At 40.2% G+C, this 16,656-nt stretch overlaps 1 protein-coding gene across 1 annotated transcript; it reads right to left on the reverse strand.

Moving 5' to 3' along the window:
- Positions 1 to 4,459: 4,459 nt before the first annotated feature.
- LOC141614206 (uncharacterized) lies at positions 4,460 to 4,993 on the reverse strand. Its single transcript, XM_074432963.1, has one exon. It carries the CDS (start codon positions 4,991 to 4,993, stop codon positions 4,460 to 4,462), a length of 534 nt encoding a protein of 177 aa, XP_074289064.1.
- Between the last annotated feature and the right edge of the window lie 11,663 nt (positions 4,994 to 16,656).

Below are 16,656 nucleotides of genomic sequence, written 5' to 3' on the forward strand. Positions count from 1 at the left end.
TTGTAGGTTAACCGTTGTTAATGAACCAATTGACAACGGTTGCAGGTGAACCGTTGTTGATGAACCAATTGACAACGGTTGTAGGTGAACCGTTGTTGATGATTATTACGTAGCAGCAATCTGGATCTTGATTACTGACTGATCTATGGAGTTCAAAAAATGGAAGCAAATCAAACAAGCGTAACTCAGCACTTTCAAAATGATCATTTCATTTAATTTTAAACCAAATACATTACAACATTTATCGGAAATCAAAAGATGTATAATAAGCCGGAACAACCCCGGTTAAGCGTAAAAAGCGCTTCTCAACCTGCCACCAATCACGCCACTCTGGTATACCGCTAACTTCCGAGTCATTGGCTTCATATTTTGCAATAACAGATTGAATATATGCAAGGACACGACTTGCATATGGAGATAAGGTTAAAAGAGTACAACTCAACATATCTCTGGCTGCAGCCAAGTTGCGAGTAACAGGTCGACGAGGGTATGAAGATGATGATAATGATGAGGTTTTGTTGACAAGCCGGACTGTTTCACGTCTCTTAATCCAATAATTCCGTTGATGTTCAGGGATGCTTTGATTAATGGGTGTTGATCGGCGGGAAGCCCGGCAAGAACGTTCCCATCATCTTTAATCGTTTGTGTAAGCCATTCTTCGTTGTTGATAAAATTAGGGTTCATTGCCATGTTGTTTTAACTTTGTGTAATGGGGATGAAATATTGTGATTTGATTAATGAATGTTAGTAAAGGATGCTGTTTTGACAGACTGAACACGAATACCCTGCCAGAGGTTTATATGTAGGGTGATCTAACTCAAATAATTCGCCTGACTAGTATTATTAAGTAAAATAACAGGTAACAAATAATAACACAGAGATTTCAACGTGGAAAAACCCTGGGAATAAGGGAAAAAACCACGGGCACCAAGCCAGGAGTGATTGTTACTATGATTTTAGATAGCCTGACAGAGTATTGGTATATCAGGCCTGACAGGCGAAATTATAAAGCTTAAGAATACACAAATGTAAGTAAGGACGAGAGAGTGTGTAATGTCCCTTCTGATTTTGTCTTCTCTTGTATTTATACTTGTTTTCACCGTTTTCTTCTCTGCCGTTTAGGGTTTCCTGGTAAATAGGGCATGTGCCCTATTTACCCGGAGGTAGTTGTCATCTTACTTAGCCGTTGCTTTTGACTGTTTCCTATATCTTTTCCTTCTTGAATTGGTCTTCCTTTTTTGTAGGGTGTATATATAAACTGCCTGCTTGTCTCCTGCAATGCTTATTTGACGTTAGCCTGGCGTTTTTCCCTTTCAGGCTACTGGGTATCTTTCGCCTGTCTTTCATCAACTCCTGTTTGGTGCCTGTTCATACTTGATCAATGTCTGGTTTCAGATGTCTTTTGCTTGGAACTCGACTTTGGCTGTTGCCTGGCCTATGTCAGGTCAGGCAGGATAATTTTGGGCCCAACAATTGCCCCTTATCTGCTTATTCCATTATTGGTCCGCCAGAATAAGGAGATAAAAATTTGGGCCAGGCGAAGGATTTGTGCAGGGATTTTTTATCGGATTAGAATTAGTGTTTGATTCAACTTCTTGCAACGGTTACTTGCCATAAATAGGGTAGGTTCACAAAACCCTAGGAGAGTAATGATTAATCTCAACCACTTGCTTTCCTAGCCGTTATATATTTGCGGTTATAAATATCCTGCCTTTGCCGTGTTTGTCTTCACATTCCAATCTCCAATTTTCTTCTTTTTTTTTTGGTGAAATGTAAGATTTCCATTAAGCTCAAACAAGACTATTACAGCCTACACAATTTAATACATCCAATTTAGTAGTACAAAAGCCCTACTTACAAATATCAATGCTATCAAGCCATTGAATATCCTTACTATTACAAATCTTGGCACGAGAAGCACAAATACGCATTTTGACAATCTTCCTGATCTGTTGAAGAACCAAATCAGGCCTTATCAAACTATGCTCCACTCGAGCTCTATTCCTCTGCATCCATATTTGATAGAAGCAAGCCATAAGAGCGCAAGTGAAGACACCTTTCTGAACTTTAGACCACTTCTGACTCCACACCCAATGCAGAATATTAGCAGTAGGTAGAGTAATGTTAAAAAGAGATGCCATCCCTCCCAGAATGCATCTGCTATAGTCACAAACCTGGAACAGGTGAATGTGTGTTTCTGCTTCTTTGCCACACAGAATACACAAATCATCAGGACAAATGCCTAAGTGAAACAATTTAGTTTTCACCTGAAGAGCTTCTCTACTCAGTAACCAACCAATAAATCTGTGTTTAGGCACAGACCAAGAGCACCAAATGAATTTGTGCCAAGCAACCTGTTGAAATTTAGGTCTCAGCAACTCATAGCCACTCCTAACTGTATACCCCCTAGGATCCAACAACCACTGTCCCTGACCATAACCTGAGCTCAACTGATCTCTGACCTTGCAAACATTCTTCCATCCCCAGCTGACATCACCACTGGGAACATAATCATGCCAAGCTCGGTCCTTTAAGTAAATCTGGTTGACCCACTTAACCCAAAGCTTATCAGGATTAAAGTAAATCCACCAAACAAGTTTCCCCACAGCAGCAGTATTCCAAACCAGACTATTCTTAATACCCAATCCTCCTTCATCTTTAGGTGAGCACACTTTATCCCAGCTAACAAGAGGAACCCTCATATGCTCCACCTTTCCATCCCAAAGGAAATTCCTACAAATGTTATTCAATCTATTCAAAACCCCTTTAGGAATGACAAAGATATTCATCCAATAAGAATAAACTGAGGCTAGTACAGCATTGACAAGCACTAATCTCCCAGAATAGGACAAATGCCTATTCCCAAAACTCAGAATCCTACTGGTTAATTTCTCCACAAGAACTTGACACTGTTGCTTTGAAAGTCTCCCAGCAGTAATTGGCACTCCAAGATACTTGAAGGGAATCTGACCTTCCTGAACTCCTGAAACTAACAAAATATCCTCTTTAACCCATCCTGGAACTCCATTAAAATAAGCATTGGTTTTGGACGGGCTCATATGTAAACCAGAAGCTCTAGAGAAGGTAGCAAAAGATCTCAACAGTACCATTATTGACCCCACATCCCCTTTACTAAATAATAGCAAGTCATCCGCAAACATTAAGTGGGTTAACTTTAATTTGCCACACATGGGGTGATACTTAAACTTGAGATTATCAGTAACATAAGCCAGCACCCTACTTAAGTACTCCATAGCAATGGTGAAGAGCAAAGGGGAAAGTGGGTCACCTTGTCTGAGACCTTTCTTCCCCTTGAAAAATCCAAAAATATCCCCATTCAAAACAAGAGAATAGCTGGCAGTTGTCACACACTCCATTACCAGAGCAATGAACTTTGCAGGAAAATCTAAGGCAAGAAGCATCTGCTCCAGATAGCTCCAACTGACAGAGTCATAGGCCTTCTTCAGATCAACCTTAAGAAGGAACCTAGGAGACACAGACTTCCTATTATATAATCTTACAATATCCTGGCATATCAAAATATTCTCCACAATGCTCCTATTCTTTCAAACCCCCCTTGGTTAGCACTTATGATATCAGGCAGAACCTCAGACACTCTATTACAAAGCAATTTAGAGATGACCTTATAGACAATGTTACAACATGAAATAGGCCTAAACTGGGTCACATTCTGAGGCATTGCACACTTAGGGATCAAAGAGATGAGAGTATGATTAACCTGCTTCAAAAGCTTTCCAGTAAGAAAGAAATCCTTGATGGCACTACACACAGACTCTCCCACTATGTCCCAAGCATCCTTAAAAAAGGCACTAGAATAGCCATCAGGCCCAGCAGCCTTATGGCTTGGAATAGAGAATAATGCCTTTTTAATTTCAGCATCAGTCACTGGGGACATGAGAATAGTTTTATGCTCAGTGGTACACTTTTTCCCCAACCTGACAACATTGTGATTAACAGCAGTAACATCTTCAGAGGTACCCAAAAGCTTGGTATAAAAGTCCAGAAAAGCATCCTGGATAAGGCTAGGCTCATCACACATATGCCCATTAGTATCCTCTACCCTGATCACTTTATTACTCACTTGTCTACCTTTAATAATTGAATGAAAATATTTTGTGTTATCATCACCCTTGTCCACCCAGGTAGCTTTAGATTTCTGCAGGAGAAACTCAGAACAAGCAGCCTCTAAAAATCTAACACTACTAGCAGCTTCAATCTCCTGATTTATAAGCTCGGGATTGAGAGGGTCACTCCTAAGCTTACCCTGAATGTAATCAAGATTCATCTTAGCCCTAGCAGTATTGTTCACAATGTCATTGAAGTTCTCCTTGTTTAACTGTTTCAGGGGCCATTTTAAGGACTTCAGCTTCTTAACCAGATCAAACATAAGTGTGCCGCACCAGTTTACTCCAGCCCGCCTCACACACTCGAAAACTCCTCAAAGATGACTCCACATGTTATAGTACTTAAAACATCTTCTTGGTTTAGTCAGATTACTATGCTCCTGAACTACACAAGGGGTATGATCAAACACACCCTCAGTATAAAAATGGGCATAGGCATTGTTATTATCTTTCAACCACTCAGCATTGACCAACATTCTATCAAGCCTGCTAAAAACCCTTGAGGAAGGCTCTTGCTTGTTGCTCCAAGTAAATAAAGAACCAATAGCAACACAATCAGTAAGCCCACATTCAGACACACACTGTTGAAAATCATCCATTTCCTCAAAAGTAGTATTCCCACCCAACCTTTCAGAAGGAGCCAAAACAGTGTTGAAATCACCACACACTACCCAGGGCCCCTTAATATTCCTATTATAAGCACCCAACTTTGACCATAAGGCCTTCCTTTCAACAACATCATTAAAGGCATAGACCATGGTAACATAAAACTTATACCCAGTGCTTAAATCTTTAACCTCCAAATGAATAGCTTGAGAACAATAATCCAAAAACTGAACACTAAACATAGAAGGTTGCCACAATACCCAGATTCTACCTCCTTTGTGATAACTTGTATTAGTAGAAAGGCACCAATTGGAACAGAGGTTATTTCTAACACTATTTAGAGACAAAGGTTTTACCTTTGTCTCAAGGAGACCAAACAGCCCAACTTGGTGATGATGAAGGAACCACTTAATATTGTTTTGCTTAGTCTGGCTGTTCAATCCCCTAATGTTCCAGAAAAATAAGATATGGCTGTCCAATTTTCTTCTTTCTCTTTCTAAAAAATTCTTTCTTTGCAAAAATTCATTTTCCAGAAAAATAAGATATGGCTGGTGGTAGCGAAAAAGACAAAGCACTTCCAAAGCTCCCGCCGAGACCGAAAAATTCTGTTGAAGTCGAAATGGTTTCGCCGAGGTTGAGAAGGTCCCCGATATCATCCCCGAGGATGATGAGGTGGAGGTTGTTCTTTGCCCCGAGATTCTGTCCATGTCTTATAAGGGGGTTGAATATACTCCTATTAAGGCTTTGGCGGCTTCTTTTCATGAAGCCAATCAGCTAAAACCAGCTTTTGAGCATTATATCAAGGGCAGGAGACTTATTCCCCATGGGGCTGAGGTTTGGATCCCTTAGAGCGGTCCGGTTAGGGCTAATTGGAGTAATTCAGGCTGGTTTTGTATCTTTGAATGGGTATTCAGGGGTGGCTGTCAGCTTCCCCTTTCTCCTTTCATGACTGAGGTGATTAGGGCTATCAGGGTTCCCCCGTTTCAACTCATGCCAATAGTCTGGAAAATTGTCCATTCAGTTGAGCACTTGTGTTCTAAGCACAAGTTGGTTATTACCCTGGATGACTTCAAGAATGTCTATCACCTAAAGAGTCATTCTACTGGAAGGTTTAATTTTCGAGTCAGGTCGAAGATGGATCACCTGATTACCATCTTTGATTCAGGGGATGATAAAGGATGGGCTCAAACCTATATGTTTATCAAGGCTGATTCAATTGCCCCTGATCTGGACTATCTCAATTATCCAGCTGTTGAAGGAGGTAATTTTCTTTCTTGTATTATTTTGGTTTGGCAATAATATACTTTGGAGAGTTTACTTACTTTGCCCATGCTTCCTTGTAGTAAATGATTGGGTGAATGATCCTGATGCCGAGGGGGTGACCGGATAGCAGCGTTCATGGCATTGCCTGAAGAGGAGAGGGTGTGGCCTGCCTGTCTGGGGCAAGCTTCCATGCCTCGTTTTAAGAAGGCCAAGTTGAGTACATATAAGCCAGTGAAGAGCACTAAGGCTCCAGGGGTGTCTTCATCAGGGAGTAAGTTTTTTTGCTTTCTTTTGTCATTTTATTTCTTGTATTGGACATGTGTTTATATTGCTGATTTAGAACCTCGTCGTGCAGCTATCAGGGCTTCTGCCAGGATTGCTAGTTTTGGTTTGTCTCTGGTGAAGGCAGGGTTTTCTCAAATTACAGGGGAGAAGTCTAAGAGTAGTGAGGCTACGGGAAGTGATAGTGCTGTTCAGGTTCAGGAACCTGTGCAGGGGGTTCAGTTGGCATCGCCTGAGAAGGTTGTGGATGAGAGTGACTGTCCTGAGAAGAGGAAGAGAGTGGACGAGTCTTCATGAGGGGTTCACGAGGTCAGGGGGTTAGGGCTCGTTTGGATGAGGTCCAGTTTGCCAAGGAACAAATTCAGGCTCAGGCTTTTGTGGTTGATGATCCCTACTTCAAGTATCAAGCAGAGGATGCTTCTGCCCGTGCTTTGGCTGCTATGTACCGTTCCAGGGACTATGTTGCCTACCTGATTACCATGCTTCAGGAGGTATATATTTTTTTGTTTGTGGCTTGTTTCTTATGGGTATTTGTGTGTGTTTTCTTTTTTGTGGCTTAGATAGGCATTTTCTTCTTTGTTAGAATGTCAATGATATCTTTGAGGGGCGCATCAACTGGAATCACCACAGCCTAAAAATACCCCGGATTGGGAGGTCAGATTTTGAAAAAGATGCTTTGAAAAGTTTAAGGCCGAGTTGGAGGTGTCTAAGGCCGAGAATCACTCTTTAAAGGAGGATAATGAGGCGGGGAAGGCTCGGTTGGTGGTGGAGTCTTTTAAGTCAAATCGCTCAGGGATGCTCGAAAGCTCTTCAGCCAAGTTTGATATTGCCCAGGAAGAATTGAAGGTGAAAAGCAGGCTATGCAAGAGCAGTTGAAGGTGAATGAAGAATTGGCTGTAGAGAGGGATGAGGTTCGGGCCAGGTACAAAGATGCTGCATTGTATTTCTTTGGAAAGAGTCGTGTGGATGCCATGAAAGAGCCTGTTGAGGTCAGGCCTTTTTGGAATCCTGATCAGGAGTTGGCTGATCTCAATACTACTTATCCTGAGCTTTGTAAACTACATGCTGACGAAGAAGTGGACTCTCCACCATCCAAGGGAAAGAGTAGTGATGCTGACGGGGAGGGGGATGAAGATGAAGAAGAGGAGGCTGCTGATGAGGGAATTGGTTCTGCTACAGCTTCCAAGGTGGGCTAGTTTGTTTTTTTTTTATTTTGTTTTTTTGAGGAATTTTGTGTAGTTTTGGCCTATCCAGGGGGATGTTCCCTGGACAAATAGTTTGGATTTTGTTTTTGTTGGTTTTGGGTATTTCCTGGGTAAACAGTTGTTCTTCCTGCCTGGGAAGGGTATATTCCTGGGTAGGTATTAATATATCTTTTCTTCTCTTGATTTTCTTGCTGTGCTTGACTGGATTTGTACCTGTACATTCATATGGTGTTTTTCTGTTAGAGTAATGCCTGTCAGGAGGGCTTATGGCCCTCATTCCTGTGTTTTTGGGAAATGGTGGCTCTGTCTGTCTGTCAGGAGGGCTTTTGAAATGAGGGTGGTTGCCGGTCAGGAGGACTTACGACCCTCAGCCTGTCAGGAGGGCTTATTTTGACAAGTACTCTGGTCTATTCCACCATTGTACTTACCTTTTTATGTACTGAGCTCAGTTTAGTTTTTAGGTCAGGCAGGCAGGTGCCAAATTGTGGAGCATTTTAGAAATGCTATTCAAGTTGGGTGGAGTGGCCCTCAATCCTGAACATTTGTTTAAGCCTAAATGTAGCATATAACGAGTGAAACGAAGGCGTAAAACAAGTTTTCAGGATTGGAATAAAGTTTTAAACAAAGCTAAGAATAACAGGCAAACAGTTTAGCACATAGCAGGAAGTTCTGTTGACACGTATATAGAGTAGGTAGTTTTACCTGCTTCTCAAATATGAAATAGTTTTAAGTGGGAAATGTTCCAGGATCTGGGGATCATTTCTCCTTCCAAAGTTTGTAGCCTGTAAGCTCCTTGTCCTATTATTGAATCAATTAGGTATGGTCCTTCCCATGTAGGGGCTAGTTTGCCTGCGTTTTTTTCTCTGGTGTTGGGGAGGACTTTTCTTAGGACTAGGTCTCCTTCTTTGAATACTCTGATTTTGACATTTTTTTTGTAGCTTCTGGCTACTGCCTGTTGGTAGGAGGCTATCCTGACTTTGGCTGCATCCCTTAGTTCTTCTGTTATGAGCAGGTTATCTTGCAATAGGGGTATGTTCTCTTCTATGGTGTTCAAGCTGTTTCTGGTGGTTGGCACATGAATTTCTGCTGGTATTACTGCTTCACAGCCATAAACCAAGGAATATGGTGTCTGGCCTGTGGCAGTTTTGGGTGTAGTCCTGTCAGCCCACAGTACTAGGGGTAGTTCTTCTTCCCATCTTCCTTTTCTTTTTTTTAGCTTTTTCTTCAGGCAGCTAATTACTACTTTGTTGCTTGACTCTGCCTGTCCGTTGGCTTTTGGATAGCCTGGTGTGGATGTGACTAGGTTGATATTCCATTGTGCACAGAAGTTTGCTGTTCTCTTTCCCACAAATTGTGTACCATTGTCACAAACTATTTCTGAAGGTATTCCATATCTGCATATGATATTCCTTTTAATGAATGATATGACATCCTTTTCTTTGACTTGCCTGTAAGAGTCTGCCTCTATCCATTTGGAAAAGTAGTCAGTCATTGCTAGCATGAAAACTTTTTGTCCAGGCGCTTGGGGTAACTTGCCTACTATGTCCATGCCCCATTTCATGAATGGCCAGGGGGCTGAGATGGAATGTAGTAGCTCTGATGGTTGATGGATATAAGGGGAGTGGATTTGGCAGGCTTCACATTTGGAGCTATATGCTATGCAGTCAGCTCTCAGGGTTGGCCAAAAATAGTTTATCTTGAGGATTTTGCTTGCCAGGCTTCTGTCACCTTTATGATTTCCACAGTATCCATCATGTATATCTTCTATGACCTGTCTGGCTTCATTTGGTTGCAGGAAACGTAGGTAAGGTCCAGCCTGAGACTTTTTAAACAACGTGTTATTTATAATGGTATAAGTGGATGCTTTGATTTTCAGAGCCCTTGCTTCGTTTTTATCTTTACGGAGTATCCCCTGTAAGAACCAGTCATAGTAGGGTTTAGTCCAAGAGGTTGTGTCTTCTTGGATGGGACAAATTTGATCAGGCCTTTCTATGGTTGGTTCCAACAGGTGGATGATGGGTATTTTATCAAACACAGCAGGGCTGAAGTTTGATCCCAGGCTGGCTAGGGCATCCGCCTGGGTATTTAAGTCCCTTGGTATTTGGTCAATGTTAAAGGTTTTGAATTTTTTGCAAAGGTTTTTGACATATTCTAAATAAAGCATCATTTTTGAATCCTTTGCTGCATATATTCCTTTGACTTGGTTGGAAATTAAGAGGGAGTCAGTTTTTACCTTGAGGTTTGCTACACCGAGTTCTATACATACCTTTAGTCCAAAGAATCGTGGGCTTCATATTCAGCTTCATTATTTGTGGCTTTGAATTCACAACTAATAGCCTGTGCAATTAGGTCTCCTTGTGGTGACTTCAGGACTAGTCCTAGGCCAGTGCCTTTCATATTTGTTGCTCCATCCACGTGTAGAGTCCATTCCTGGTCTTTCTTATGGGTGTTAAGGTGATTGACCTCTTTTATGAGGTCTGGTTCTAGGGTAGGACTGAATTCAGCCACGAAGTCTGCTAATGCCTGAGATTTAATTGCCGTCATGGGTTCAAAGGTTATATCATAGGTGCTAATTTGTACTGACCATTTTGCCATTCTGCCTGACAACTCAGGCTTTCTCAGGACAGATTTGATAGGCAGGTTGGTTCTTACAATAATTGGGTGACTCTCAAAATAAGGTCGAAGTTTAGTACAGGACATTACTAAAGCAAGTACATATTTTTCAAGTAAGTCATACCTGGTTTCTGCGTCTAGGAGACTCTTACTTACATAGTAGACCGGATGCTGTTGGCCGTTAATTTCTTTGGTCAGGACTCCACTTACTGCTGTCTCTGTGACAGATAGGTAGACCGTCAGGGGTTCTCCTTTGTCTGGTTTGGCAAGTAGTGGAGGTATAATTAGGTATGTTTTGAGCTCTTGGAAGGTTGTCTCATGTTCACGCAACCATTTGAATGCCTTGTTTTTCCTGAGTAGGTCATAGAATGCCTTGCACCTTACTGATGATCTGGAAATGAATCTATTCAGGGCTGCAACTCGTCCTGTCAGTTTTTGAATGTCTTGGACTGACTTGGGAGATTCCAGTTCTAATATGGCTTTTATTTGTTCTGGGCTGGCTTCTATTCCTCTTTTGGTCACCATGTAACCTAGGAATTTGACTGAAGAGACTCCAAAATGGCATTTGGATGGATTAAGCTTCATGTTGAATTCTTCCAGGATCTTGAAAGCTGTTTCCAAGTCCCTAACATGATTTTCAGCCTTCTTTGATTTGACCACCATGTCATCAATATAGACTTTCATTGTGTCTCCTATTTGGTCTTTGAACATTGTATTGACCAGGCGTTGGTATGTTGCCCCTGCATTTTTCAGGCCAGGGCATTGCTGTGTAGCAGTATATGCCTTTTTCTGTGATGAATGCAGTATGTTCCTGATCAGATGGGTGCATTTTGATTTGGTTGAATCCACTCGAGGCATCCATGAATATCACGAGTTCATGCCCTGCTGTAGCATCCACCATTGCGTCTATGTGTGGGAGTGGAAATGGGTCTTTTGGGCAGGCTTTATTGAGGTCTGTGTAATCTACACAGACTCTCCACTTGCCATTCTTCTTTTGTACCACTACTACGTTGGCTAGCCAGTCAGAGTACATGACTTCTCTTATCATCCCCATGTCCAATAGTTTGTCCACTTCTTCATTGATGATAGCATTTCTTTCAGCGGCAAACTTTCTTCTTTTTTGCTGGACAGGCTTATAAGACTTATCTATATTTAGTTTATGTGTAATAATATTGGCAACTATACCGGTCATATCAAAATGTGACCGGCAAAACATGAAGATTTACTTTTGAGAAAACTTACTAATTCTGGCCTGATGTTGTCAGGGACATCACATCCTACCAGTACATGCCTGTCAGGATACTCAGGGTCTAAGATTACTTGATCTGTTTCCATTTTGGTTTCTGCCACATGAGTTGTCCTGACAGTCTTTGTAATTGCTAGGCGAGAGACTTACCCGCCTTGGAAGGCTTTAGTGACTCAAAGATAGCATTCCCGGGCGATTTTTGTTCACCTTTTATGGTTGCTACTCCCCATTCTGTTGGTATCTTGATGCACTAGTGGTAAGTGGAGGGTATGGCCTTTACATTGTGGATCCATGGTCTTCCTAGTATGGCGTTGTAGGATGACAGGCAGTCCAGACTCCAAATCTTTCGTATGAGGATACTCCTTCCACGTATGTGGGCAGTGTATCTCCCCAACGTGTTCCTTGTTTCTCCACCGAATCCTACCAGACATTAGATTTTTTATGATCTGGTTTTCATCAATCTTCATTGCTTTAAGGACATCGAGCATGATCGGTTCACCGAATCGCCTCCATCTACCAGGATTCTCATGACACGTGCGGTTCCTATTTGCATGGTGATAACCAGGTTTGTCATGGTGGATGTCCGGAATACCCCGCATATCGTTGTCGTCAAAAGTAATTTGAGGTAAATTGCTAGGTTTAAAAGAAGATTTCATTTTTTACTCCCTGGCAATTTTCTTTGCAAAATGAACCGGTCAAAGCCACAACTCTCTGATCCTCCATTGATGAACTTGACTTCATAGATGGGTGGTGCAGGGGGTAAGTCACGTTGTTGCCTTTCTGCGTTCCTTCTTGTTCCATCATCTTCCATGTTCTTTGTTGGCATCAAGTCTTTCAGATATCCTTTCTTTAGCAGGTAAGCCACTTGTCTGCGCAATCCCAAGCATTCTTCTGTTGTGTGCCCTATGTCCATATGAAATTCGCACCATCTGGTGGTGTCCTTCCTTGGGTTGGGGTTGTCTGACTTCTTTGGCCACTTGACAATGTCTCCCATATGGTCAAGTCTCTTGATCAGTCCTGCAATGTCAACAGAGAAGTTATATTCTTGGATAAGAGGATAAGTATAGGAGTTACCTCGTTGTTCATGTGTATAGTTGACTTCTGATCTGTCAGGTCTTGTGTAGGGAGATGGCCTGGAACTGCTTACTGCTTCCTCTGTGGTTAGAACTTTTCCTGTTGACTTTGTCATATCCTGAATTGCTGTCAATATTGTCTACCTTGTAGCCTTTGTCCTCTTCCAGCCTGATATAGCCTATGGCTAATGCTTGGACATCTTCAAAGGTATGACAGGGTTTCATGGTCATTGCATCATAGAAGTCACTGTCCAGGGGTAGCCCTTGCTTGAAAGCTTCAACGGCTGTTCTAACATCACATCTGGGGATTGAAACCTTTTCTTTGTTGAATCTTGTCATGTAAGATCTGATCGATTATCAAGGCTTTTGTTTGATCCTATATAGGTCACTGGATCTCCTTTCTAGCTCTCTGCTGCTGGCAAACTGATGGTTGAAAGAGTTGACCAAGTCAGCAAAGGACTTGATGCTTCCATTTGGCAGGTTTATGTACCATTGTAGGGCAGGTCCGTTCAGAGTTGTTCCAAATCCCTTACACATGCAGACTTGGCGTAGTTCACTTGGAATTGATGATGCCAGCATCCTTTACTTGTAGTAGGCAACATGGTTTTGTGGATCTGTGGTCCCATCATAGATTCTCATTGAGGGAACCACAAATTTCTTTGGCAGGTCTATTTATGCTATTTCATCCACAAAGGGTGAATCGGCATAGCTCTCTGTATTTGCTTCTTCAATTGGGGTAGGAACTCCTGGGATCTTCTCAAATCTGTCATGGAGTTTTTGGATTTCCTGGAGCATAGCCATCATAATGGCTGTATTGGTTTGATCTGATGAGGTTTCTTCATTTTGGAGTTCTTCTGAGTCTGTTTCTTCTCCTGTCTTGGACTTTGGTGGAGTAGGAGTGCCAATATTGGAGAAATCAATATTCCTGATGATTGAGGAGAATGATGTGCCAGGCTGAACTTTCAACTTTGATCCTGAAGCTTTTTCTCCCAGCTTTAGTTTTAGGCTGGATTCTGACTCTTTCAATTTTGCAACTTCTGCTTCAGCCTGGGCCATTTTTTGTTTCAACTGTTTCATTTCCAACAATTGATGTTGGGCGGCAGCCAGTTGTTGCTCAATGCTATCTCCTGCCATTTCTCAAGTTTTTGTGGTGTTAGGTTATGGATTTTGATTGTTTTTGAGCTAGATGCCCCACGGTGGGCGTCAATTGTTTTGACTGGGATTTCACTGAACAGGAATACCCTGCCAGAGGTTTATATGTAGGGTGATCTAACTCAAATAATTCGCCTGACTAGTATTATTAAGTAAAATAACAGGTAACAAATAATAACACAGAGATTTTAACGTGGAAAAACCCTGGGAATAAAGGAAAAAACCACGGGCATCAAGCCAGAAGTGATTGTTACTATGATTTTAGATAACCTGACAGAGTATTGGTATATCAGGCCTGACAGGCGAAATTATAAAGCTTAAGAATACACAAATCTAAGTAAGGATGAGAGAGTGTGTAATGTCCCTTCTGAATTTGTCTTCTCTTGTATTTATACTTGTTTTCACCATTTCCTTCTCTGTCGTTTAGGGTTTCCTGGTAAATAGGGCATGTGCCCTATTTACCCGGAGGTAGTTGCCATCTTACTTAGCCGTTGCTTTTGACTGTTTCCTATATCTTTTCCTTCTTGAATTGGTCTTTCTTTTTTGTAGGGTGTATATATAAACTGCCTGCTTGTCGCCTGCAATGCTTATTTGACGTTAGCCTGGCGTTTTTCCCTTTCAGGCTACTGGTTATCTTTCGCCTGTCTTTCATCAACTCCTGTTTGGTGCCTGTCCATACTTGATCAATGTCTGATTTCAGATGTCTTTTGCTTGGAACTCGACTTTGGCTGTTGCCTAGCCTATGTCAGGTCAGGCAGGATAATTTTGGGCCCAACAGATGCTTTAACATTTATAGTCACATTTATAACTTTTTTCAAAACCGTTGGTAATTAATTTAATGTAAAAGTTGACTTATTAACAAATATTTAAACCTACGTAACTGACAATAAATAATTAGAAAATAAAATACACTACCACGCATATATTATTCAAGAAAAACACATACATAACAAGAAATTAAAAGACGCGGGGTTTTAAAACCATTAATTAGAATAATAATAATAATTAATTAACATAATCATCTTGTAATTCCCCGACGATTGAGATAAATATTTGGAATTCAATATGTGGATTATTAAGAGGCACTTGTTCTGCCTCCCATGAATGAGGCACAGTGTCAATATAGTGCCGATATGTTCTTAATAGATTAATGTCACAATTGGTTGCAATCCTAAATATTGCGCTTGTAACACATCATCCGTATAATAATTTTTCTTTCCAGCATCATGATCCTCGTATCTTGCTTGAAGTTTCTCGCTTGACGAAAAGATTCCAGCTTCTTCCCAAAACCTTCAAACTCGATCATTGCGTAACCAAGAAAACCATGAACTTTAGTCCAAGCTCGGTGGACCTTTTTAACGTTAGTATAACCACCTTGACGAAGCATATCTCTCATCCAAGTAAAACTTCTCAAAAAAGCCTTACCATTGTCATCATATTTGATTGGAAGGTTGTGTATAATACACGTAATAGGATGGATATAGCGCGTATTTGGTTGTGATTCGGCGGGTGTAGAAGACGACGACGGGATGGTGATCGAAGTGTAATATTTTTAATTAAATTATAGGTTATGATTAATTGAACTTTGAATTGGTGAATATGGTTAATTGATCACATTATAAGTGATATTTATAAGAAAATATGTATGCATGTGTGGACATAATAATGGACGGATAGTAATAATGGTCAAACAAAACAATGCATGCAACGGTTCATTATTTATCATACATGAATCGGTTGAATATTTTACATTGCAAAAAGTATATAACGGTTATTTTTCACCCGTAAATGATAAATGACAACGGGTACAGAGGAACCGTTATATCATAATATCAAATGATAACGGTTACAAGAAACCCGTAGCTATAACATAACAACGGGTACCAAAAACCGTTGCTAGTGTTAATTTAGTAACGGTTTTCGAAACGCCGTTTTCTTAAACTGGTAACGGTTGTCTAACAACCGTTGATAAGGGTGGTTATATAACGAGTTTATGGAAACCGTTAAACGTTTTTTATAACAGTTTGTTAAACAACCGTTGTCACATTATAATAAGAACGATTTTCAATGGAAACCGTTATTCTTATTAGCGCGGTCTAGGTTTCCGCCAATATTTTGAAAACGGTAATCTAAGTGTCGTTATTAAATGCATTAAACCGTTGTGATACGCTCCTTATTGATGGTCCGATTTGGCGTAATGTACCCGTGCAACGCACGGGCATCAAATCTAGTCTGTTAGTATTTCTAACAAATTAGATCAAGCTCTCTCAAACTAAAAGAGTAATAAAGATGGCTGTTACAAGTGAAGAGCAGCAGCTCTTAGCAAAGCAGTAAGACCCTGTTCTTTTGGACTTAAAAGTCACTTAATTTAAGTTCACTTCAGATCCTATTAGTTAAGTTCAGTTTAGTTCAGATCCTATAAGTTCAGTTCAGTTCAGATCCAATAAGTTCATTTTAGATCATATAAGTTCAGATCCTATAAATTCAGTTCATAAATGTTATATACGGAGTATTATTCTTAAAAACCGAAGCAAAAATATTTGACATTAATTATTCGATACATATATACATTATTATTTTTAAAACAAAATTATCACTCCTCTCATTATTTTTTATCGTAATGTAACCGTAGTACTCCTCTCATTATTGACTTTATCACATTTGTCGAGACGTGTTTTGCAACGTGAATATATTTAGTTATACATTATTAAAAATTATAAAATTTTGATATTTTTATAGCATTCATGACGATAAACCAAACAAGATCTCCCATGACTATATTTTCTCTTATAGAGTAAGAATAATATCAAATATTCTCTACGACCATGAATAGTGTCAAAAGTATAATGTATAAACAAACCAATGTATATAAAGCGGAAAAATGTTATTATCTTATCTTGTGCTTTAAACTATATTTTCTTATTAATATTCTCTCTTGGCTGCTCACTAATTTCTTGTAAAAAAATTATTTGATCTCAATAAAAAAATTGCGTTTTTTATAATAATAACAACAACAATAATAATAATAATAATAATAATAATAATAATAACAATAATAATAATAATAATAA

Source organism: Silene latifolia, chromosome 11 (assembly GCF_048544455.1).
Source record: "Silene latifolia isolate original U9 population chromosome 11, ASM4854445v1, whole genome shotgun sequence".
Lineage (NCBI taxonomy): Eukaryota > Viridiplantae > Streptophyta > Magnoliopsida > Caryophyllales > Caryophyllaceae > Silene > Silene latifolia.

Coding starts and splice junctions, on each gene's coding strand:
- LOC141614206 (XM_074432963.1), bottom strand. CDS start 4,993: ATGTTTAGTGTTCAGTTTTTGGATTATTGTTCTCAAGCTATTCATTTG.